This window comes from Tupaia chinensis, unplaced genomic scaffold (genome assembly GCF_000334495.1).
Source record: "Tupaia chinensis unplaced genomic scaffold, TupChi_1.0 Scaffold139757_1, whole genome shotgun sequence".
In the NCBI taxonomy this organism is placed as follows: domain Eukaryota; kingdom Metazoa; phylum Chordata; class Mammalia; order Scandentia; family Tupaiidae; genus Tupaia; species Tupaia belangeri.
This window is the reverse complement of record NW_006199637.1, coordinates 2,013,596-2,021,208: the sequence shown is the minus strand read 5'-3', so window position 1 is coordinate 2,021,208 and position 7,613 is coordinate 2,013,596. Positions and strand designations below refer to the sequence as shown.

The 7,613-nt window shown below is 51.7% G+C and overlaps 3 protein-coding genes across 6 annotated transcripts in view; 2 read left to right on the top strand and 1 right to left on the bottom strand.

The window, feature by feature from the left end:
- Positions 1 to 1,237, top strand: part of NRBP1 (nuclear receptor binding protein 1) — a 13,383-nt gene extending 12,146 nt beyond the window's left edge. For 2 of the 3 annotated variants that reach the window (XM_006162143.3, XM_027765813.1), the window contains exons 15-18: positions 147 to 200; positions 286 to 349; positions 551 to 606; positions 688 to 1,237. In XM_006162143.3, the coding sequence (XP_006162205.1) occupies positions 147 to 200; positions 286 to 349; positions 551 to 606; positions 688 to 792 (279 nt within the window). In that variant the 3' untranslated portion in view covers positions 793 to 1,237. The remainder of the gene's footprint in view (positions 1 to 146; positions 201 to 285; positions 350 to 550; positions 607 to 687) is intronic. The other variant, XM_014593103.2, reaches the window with a different exon arrangement.
- An 89-nt stretch (positions 1,238 to 1,326) lies between these two features.
- On the top strand, positions 1,327 to 2,938 carry KRTCAP3 (keratinocyte associated protein 3). Of its 2 annotated transcripts, none has more exons than XM_014593104.2 (7): positions 1,327 to 1,408; positions 1,562 to 1,746; positions 1,831 to 1,890; positions 2,069 to 2,275; positions 2,390 to 2,524; positions 2,612 to 2,724; positions 2,844 to 2,938. In XM_014593104.2, exons 1-6 carry the CDS (start codon positions 1,381 to 1,383, stop codon positions 2,717 to 2,719), a joined length of 723 nt encoding a protein of 240 aa, XP_014448590.1. In that variant the 5' UTR covers positions 1,327 to 1,380; the 3' UTR covers positions 2,720 to 2,724; positions 2,844 to 2,938. The 2 variants fall into 2 exon arrangements, with proteins under 2 accessions (XP_014448590.1, XP_006162206.1); XM_006162144.3 differs by having other exon boundaries at positions 2,847 to 2,932.
- Positions 2,939 to 3,038: 100 nt separating this feature from the next.
- IFT172 (intraflagellar transport 172) overlaps positions 3,039 to 7,613 on the bottom strand; it is a 53,913-nt gene continuing 49,338 nt past the window's right edge. The window contains exons 41-48 of the mRNA XM_006162145.3: positions 5,844 to 5,954; positions 5,543 to 5,662; positions 4,513 to 4,608; positions 4,239 to 4,298; positions 4,056 to 4,154; positions 3,653 to 3,806; positions 3,364 to 3,455; positions 3,039 to 3,162 (exon numbers count right to left, since the gene is read on the bottom strand). Coding sequence (XP_006162207.1) covers positions 3,073 to 3,162; positions 3,364 to 3,455; positions 3,653 to 3,806; positions 4,056 to 4,154; positions 4,239 to 4,298; positions 4,513 to 4,608; positions 5,543 to 5,662; positions 5,844 to 5,954 — 822 coding nt within the window. The 3' untranslated portion in view covers positions 3,039 to 3,072. The remainder of the gene's footprint in view (positions 3,163 to 3,363; positions 3,456 to 3,652; positions 3,807 to 4,055; positions 4,155 to 4,238; positions 4,299 to 4,512; positions 4,609 to 5,542; positions 5,663 to 5,843; positions 5,955 to 7,613) is intronic.

Genomic DNA, 7,613 nt, shown 5'->3' with positions numbered 1-7,613 from the left:
GGGGTGTCTCTGTGGTCTTGGTGGCAGTGAAAGAGGCTTTGCCTTTGCTTCCTGGCAACCATGTCCTGTGGGCTGCAAAGGCTTGCAGGTGCTAGATGTTTTACAGACTGGCCTCTCCTCTAGCGGTCCTCTGTCCTCTCCCCTAGGTGGTGTTGATGCAGTGCAACATCGAGTCAGTGGAGGAAGGGGTCAAACACCATGTAAGCTCGGGGCCAGGACTCTCAGGGCTGGGTGGCCAGAGGGTGGGGAAGAGGAGCTGCTGCTTCTGACTCTCCTATTCTCCAGCTGACGCTTCTGCTGAAGCTGGAGGACAAACTGAACCGGCACCTGAGCTGTGACCTGATGCCAAGTGAGTCTCTCCTTTCCCTCAGAGGACGGAGAGTCTAAGAGCCTTATCTTTGAGGGACATATGCAGGGCGGGCAAGGTGACAAGGCATTGACAACACAGTAATTCACCTAGAATGACCATCTTAGTCTCTAAAATTGGTGGGTAGATTTGAGTTTTGCACCTGGTGCCCATATTGCTCTCACCCCGCCATTTCTCTGTCAGATGAGAACATCCCTGAGTTGGCCGCGGAACTGGTGCAGCTGGGCTTCATTAGTGAGGTGAGGTTTCTGCCTTCTTGTGCCCTGGCTGCTTGCCAGCCTTCTCTTCTCCCGGGGTCTCACTGAGCTTTTCTTTGCCAGGCTGACCAGAGCAGGCTGACTTCTCTGCTGGAGGAGACCCTGAACAAGTTCAATTTTGCCAGGAACAGTACCCTCAACTCAGCCGCTGTCACCGTCTCCTCTTAGAGCTCACTTGGCCAGGCCCCTGATCTGGGCTGTGGCTGCCCCTGGACTTGCTGCAGCCCTCCTGTCCCGTCCCCCCAGTCAGTATTACCCTGTGAAGCCCCTTCTCTCCTCTCCGGGAGGGTTTAGGGGCATGGCTCCCTGGTTCAGAGCATCCCCTCTCCCTCCTCACCCCTGCCCTTCCTCCCCTCTGCACTTTGTTTACTTGTTTTGCACAGACGTGGGCCTGGGCCTCTCAGCAGCCGCCTTCTAGTTGGGGGCTAGTAGCTGATCCTCCGGCTCCGCCCAGCCTGTGTGGAAAGGAGGCCCACGGGCACTGGGGGAGCTGAATTCTACAATCCCGCTGGGGCGGACGGGGCGGGAGAGAAAGGTGGTGCTGCAGTGGTGGCCCTGGGGGGCCATTCGATTCGCCTCAGTTGCTGCTGTAATAAAAGTCTACTTTTTGCTACAAGCGTCCTGTATGTTTGCGCCGTCCCCGCTAGGGGGAGCGGGCGCGGAGCCGAGGTGGGGCCTCAGGTGGTGACGGGGCGGGGCGGGGCCACGGCCCAGGTAGAGCTGCCCTGCTGCCAGCGCCGAGCGCGGAGGGACCGGATGAGGTGCGGCCGCCTCTGGACCTTCGGTAACTTCCGCCCCTCGTGTGCTGTTCCCCTGCGACCACAAAACTCCCTGTGAACCCGGCCGCTGCCCACTTGGCTTGGGGGTTCGCTGCTGTCCCCGACTCAGGCTTCCTCCTCTCCCTTCCCCTCCCCTCCCCCTTTCCCGTGCTTTGCAGACGCCGCCCGGGGTCCCCGGCGGCTGATGCGTGTGGGCCTGGCGCTGATCCTGGTAGGCCATGTCAACCTGCTGGTGGGGGCCGTGCTGCACGGCACCGTCCTGCGGCACGTGGCTAATCCCCGCGGCGCCGTCACGCCGGAGTACACCACGGCCAATGTCATCTCGGTCGGCTCTGGGCTACTGGTGAGCGCCGCGGGTGCGCCGGCTGGCGGGGTGGGATGGGCCTGCAGAGAGCCCAGCCGGCCAAGGGCTTTGTGTCTTCCGCAGAGTGTGTCCGTGGGACTCGTGGCCCTCTTGGCTTCTAGGAACCTTCTTCGCCCACCTCTGGTGAGAGGGGACTTCAGGAGCTAGATCCGCGTAGGGTCTGAGTCAGGGAAACGGGGGAGGCCTCGGCTTTGTTTTTCCACGGGCAGGAAGAGCCTCGAACAGAGAAAGGGAGACTTCTATCAAGTCATTGGGAGAGTTAGCCAGGCCCAGGCTGCTCACCCTGATCTGTCTCTGCCAGCACTGGGCCCTGCTAGCACTAGCTCTGGCCAACCTGTTCCTGTCCACTGCCTGCTCCTTGGGCCTCCTTCTTGCTGTGTCACTCACTGTGGCCAATGGTGGGCGCCGTCTTATCGCCGACTGCCATCCAGGACTGCTGGATCCTTTCATACCGCTAGACCAGGGACCTGGACACACGGACTGCTCCTTTGATCCCACAAGAATCTATGTGAGTGCATTTTCTTCTTGTAGTCCATAAAGCCTTGGTCCTGCCCTTTCAAGTTCCACTATGTGCTGCTCCGCCCCATCACCCTTAGTCCTCATGCTTCCTTTTTCTTTCTAGGATACAGCCTTGGCTCTCTGGATCCCCTCTCTGCTCATGTCTGCTGCAGAGGCTGCTCTCTCTGCTTACTGCTGTGTGGCTGCACTCACTCTACGTGGAGTTGGGCCCTGTAGGAAGGAAGGGCTGCAGGGGCAGGTAAGGGAGATGAACAGGAAGGGTTCAGTCAACACAGAAGGGCTTTGTCCTTCGAAGCCAGGGGACTAACTCCTCTTTCTTCTATAGCTAGAAGAACTGATAGAGCTTGAACCTCCTAAATGTAAAAGGCAGGAAAATGAGCAGCTACTGAATCAAAATCAAGAAATCCAGGGTTCACAGAAAAGTTGGGTTTAGACCAGGTACTGGGGTCAGGAGGGTGGTGGCAGGGGCAAGAGTGGGGGGCGGCAAGTGCTCTAGAATTGGAGCTAGTGCTATGTGAGGCCACTTCCCCTTGACTGGGTTGGTTCTTTCTCTCAAGCAGGTGCGGTTTCCAGGTGTAGTCTACAGGGTTTTTCACTAAGCAAGGAGCCTGACCCAGGATGATATAAAGAAATGTAATAAAGGAACTTTTCTTCTGCTTGATGATGATTACTTTCGGGGGGAAAGGGCACTATGCTGGAGTTGAGGTGACTGATATAAGAATACAGTGTTCTCAGTTACTTACAAAACTTTACTGAGAGGCCCTAACTCTTCCTCAGCTCCCCCAGTTACTGAAAGGAGAAGCTGGTGCTGGGGAGCCCCCCACACCACTGACTGATGAACTTCAGCACGTCCTGGCACGCGGGGCTGTGGGTGGTCTGCAGCAGATGAAAGAACATGAGAGGAACGATTAGTGCTGAGAAATCGTTCTAGATGCCAAGAAAACCAGCTCCATCTCAGTGTCCTGGGAGAGGCTCAGGGTCTGGCCTGCCTTGACAGTGCCCCATCCACCTCCGCTAGTGGGCAGTTTTCCCAGTGCTACTCTCCCTGCCCTCATCCACCAAGTCTCCCTTTCTAACCTTGATAGCCATGAGGAACTTATTCCAGTTGTCCTTGTTAGCAGCCTTCCCTGGTCGCTTAAATTCAATTTTGTTCCTCAGAATGGGGTATCCTGCAGAGGAAGAAAAGATGAACTGGGGTTTGAGAGAGACTGAGGAGCAAAAATGAAGGGCAACCCAGGGGTAGAATGTAGGCTGGCCCTGCCTTTTGCACCCTTTACTGAGTAACAGTAAAATAACGTTCAGTGATCCTGCTGTATTCCCTCCTTTCTGCACACCACAGGATATGGGGTGCTGCAGGGTTCTATACCTGTAATGAGGCAGGGCAGTGCCCGAACTCCAGTGCTTGCTGCCACCAGGGATGCCTCATAGGCGCCACGCTCATCCCGCGGCAGGACCTGCTCTAGCCGCTGGTCCATCGAGACTGTGAGCACCCAGTCCCGAACCTCTTCTCTCTGGGCCTCCTGGGAAGGACAGAAGGAGCAGGGGTTTCACACAGGACAGGGCAGGCAGGGCAAGTGGGGCGTGGTGGGTAAGGAGCTCGGCTAAGCTCTTTTCTTGTATACCAGCTATCAGCCATAATTGAGTCTTCTTCCTACTCTGCATATACTTTCACTGAGGTCCTTTCAAAGATACCACCACATAGAGATACCCTCCCTTCTCAATGCACACACATGGTGAGGCCATCTGGGTTGCCAAGTCTGTGCCCTTACCGGGACATGCTGCTTGGCTGGGAGTGGCACCTCAAAGGGAATGTCTGTATCCTGAAAATCAGAGTGGTCAAGGGCGTCCAGAGTCCCTTCTTCTATTGCCTGCCGTAGAGTGGGCAACCGTGAGACAGACAGCTAGCGACAGGCACAAACCTCCCAGCCTCTCGGCTCAACTTCTCTACTTACATCAGTCAGATCCAAAAAGCGGTTGAGGAAGATGAATGCCATGTCCTCCCAACCAACTGCCTGCAGCAGAGAAAAGATGCAAATAGGAATGAGCAAGCTGGGCCTGGATGCTACTTCAATAGGATTCAGGGAGAAAAATCCAGAAAGATAAAGAACTTTGTGTGCTCCCTAACATCAGCCCCACACTCAGCCTCCTACCTAAGCAGAAGATTTTCTATATTCCAGCTTGAGTTCCTTACCTTTTTGGGCCCACCCTTTCTCTTGTCCAGCTCACCTTGGCAGAAATGCCTGCTTCATAGAAGGCTTTGTCTGCAGGTAGCAGCTGGGTGTGACGTAGGAGTGAAACAGAAAGCCTGGCAGCCACGGTTTCCTGAGAGTTAAAGTCAAAGTTATGATCAGGGTACTGTGGTGACTGAGTTACCAGACAAGTGACGCTTTACCACAGAGCTAGGAAGCTGACAATCAGTGTTGAACTTCACTGGGCCCAGCTGCTATAAGGATGCTGCTGCTGGGCTGGCCAAGGTCACATGGAAAGCTTGGGTTTGATCCCTGGCCCACTGTAAAAAGTCAAGTTTGGCATGCACCTATGATCCCAGCTACTCAGGAGGCGGGGTGAAAGAAGCATGACACTGATCCTGTCTAGAAAAAATACCATGCATACAACATGTGCACACACCTCACACCAACACACTGTTTTTTCCCAAGAGGTTTTTGCTACAAGGTGCGTGCGCTCACCAGAAAGACAGAGACAAAGTGAGAATTCACTCCCAGGGGGGATGGCCACACCACAATCCCTTCTCTTCCAATCTCCTCTCAAGATCTTGGGCAGGCATGCACATGTGCCCGGTGTGAGTTTAAGCTACCAGGTCCAGGACTTGGACCGCAGTCATCTACATGGGAGTCCAGCAACATATAGGATATGAATAAAGAAATGGGGTTCAGGACTAGCAGGAGGTATGCTGGTTCACACGTGGCTGACTATGGTTCAAGTCCTGGATCCGGGGGCTTGAAAATCACAACAAATAAATAAATAAATGTATGTGTGTATGCATGTTAAAAAATAAAGGGGATTCAAATATTTAAACAGTGAGGCTGCAGTTGTGTGGTCACAGAGCCCTAAGGAGGTCAAAGCAGTATAGGAAGAAAACCACGTCAACCAGGGTTAAAGATTTACTTGACAAAAGAGAAAGTGGGGAGATTCAGAGCCCAAGCTTGAGAATCAAGACCTTGAGTTCATTCAACTTCAGGTATTTGAACACTCATCCTTCTTAAGCAATGCTCCTCCACTCCCTTCTCCATCTCACCAGCTGTTTGATACTCTGGGCTGCAGAGCGAGTAGCATAGTAGTGGGCAATCAGCAGCATTGTCTCAAACTCCTCGTGGGCTGGAGAGTTTGCCTCACTGGACTTCACCAGGTTTTCACACTAGATAGAAAGAAAGAGCAGAGCCCAGCTCAAGGTCAAAGGAGTGCTAGGGTCACAGAGTACTCACCTGGACAGGGAGGTCAAATATAGCTACGGTTAAGGTTAATGTGTATAGAGAAGAGACCAGGACAGAAACAAGCGAAGCAGCCCTTTCACTCTGTTGTTGACCCAACCCCCTCACCAGGTTGAAGAGGACATCCCGAAGATCAGCCCAGCTGTGATAGGCCTCAGCACTGTTGGTCCCAGGAGAGCTCACCATGTCAGTGAAGATCCTTTTATAGATGTTGAAGTTCTAGAGGAGGGAAAGGAATCTGAGTGAGAAGAGCAAAACTAGAAGACAAAGTCAATGGAACTGGAGCCAAAGGGAGGAGAACTAGGCTGAGAATGTGTGTGTGTGCTTGTGTAAGAGGTAGGGGACAGTGATGGAGAAAGTGCTGAGGATTTTTAAAAATTATTATTATTTTTTAGAGTTTTTTGCTATAGGGCACATGCACTCGCAGAAAGACAGAGTCAGAGAGACAGAAAGCAAGAAATCACCCCTCGGGTGATTGGACACGCACACATGCACACGCACCCGGTGCGAGTTTAAGCCATTGGGTCCGGGACTCCGAACCATAGTTGACTACATAGGAGTCCAGCGATGTAGCCATTACACCATCTGCTGGTCCCACTGTTTTGTCTTTTTCTTTCTTTTTAAAAAAAATTTGACCAGAGAGATACAGAGAGGGAGGGAAAGTGAGAAAGCAAGCCGCCAGGTCCAAGACTCGAATCATGGTCAGCCATGTAGGAGTCCAGTGCCTTAATCAACATGCCACTTGCCTGCCCCAATTATTTTTAAAGAATTATTTTATTTAACTGTATTTATTTATTTATTTATTTAAATTTGACCAGAGAGGGACAAAAAGAGAGTGAGAGAGAGCGAGAGAGAGAGAAAGAGAAAGCAAGTTGCCAGGTCCGGGACTCTAACTGCGGTCAGCCATATGGGGTCCAGTGTCCTTAACCACCATACTACTTGCCAGCCCCAGTGCTGATGATTTTTAGAGAAGAGAAAGAAGAAGAGTAAGAAAATAATTGTGGGTTGAGTATCCCTTATCCAAAATGCTTGGGATCACAAGTGTTTCAGATTTTGGATTTTTCTGGATTTTGGAACATACACACATAGATAATGAGATATCCTGGGGATGGGACCAAAGTCTAAACATGGAGTTCATATACACTTACACACATAACCTAAAGGTACTTTATACCATATATATATATATTTTTTTTTTTTGAGTTTTTTTTCCTATAGGGCGCGTGCGCTCACCAGACAGACAGAGAGAGACAAAGAGACAGAAAGCGAGAAATCACCCCCCAGGGGGGATGGTCACGCCGCAATACCTTCTCCATTCTCCTCTTGGGATCTTGGGCACGCACACACACGCGCCTGGCGTGAGTTTTAGGCCACGGGGTCCGGGACATGAACCGCGGTTGACTACGTGGGAGTCCAGCGACATAGCCATTACGCTAACTGCTGGTTCCCGACCATATTTTTTTTAAAGAATTATTTTATTTAACTTTATTTATTTATTTTAATTGACCAGAGAGGGACAGAGCAAGAGAAAGGGAGAAAGAGCAAGAAAGCAAGCTACCAGGTCTGGGACTTGAACCACGGCTGGCCATTGTGAGAGTCCAGTGCCCTTAACCACCTTGCCACCTGCTGCTCTCTAATTTATACCATATTTTTATATTGCAGCATTTTGACTGCAACTCATCACATGAGGTCAGGTGTGAAACTTTCCACTAATACTGCTGTGTCAGGACTCAAGAAGTTTCCGATTTTCGGATTAAGATGATCAAACTATATTTCTTATTAGCTGGTGTTCTGTGAGTGTGGGCAAATGTACTAATGTGAATACACAGTCACAGTGTTAATGGGCTAATCATTTAGCGCACAGGTTCCCAACCCCAG

What these genes read in the sequence shown, in the direction of transcription:
- KRTCAP3 (XM_014593104.2), top strand. Translation starts at nt 1,381, where the DNA reads ATGAGGTGCGGCCGCCTCTGGACCTTCG. An exon ending in CGGTCGGCTCTGGGCTACTG is followed by an intron (nt 1,747 to 1,830) that starts GTGAGCGCCGCG and finishes TGTCTTCCGCAG; the next exon opens with AGTGTGTCCGTGGGACTCGT. An exon ending in AGGAAGGGCTGCAGGGGCAG is followed by an intron (nt 2,525 to 2,611) that starts GTAAGGGAGATG and finishes TTTCTTCTATAG; the next exon opens with CTAGAAGAACTGATAGAGCT.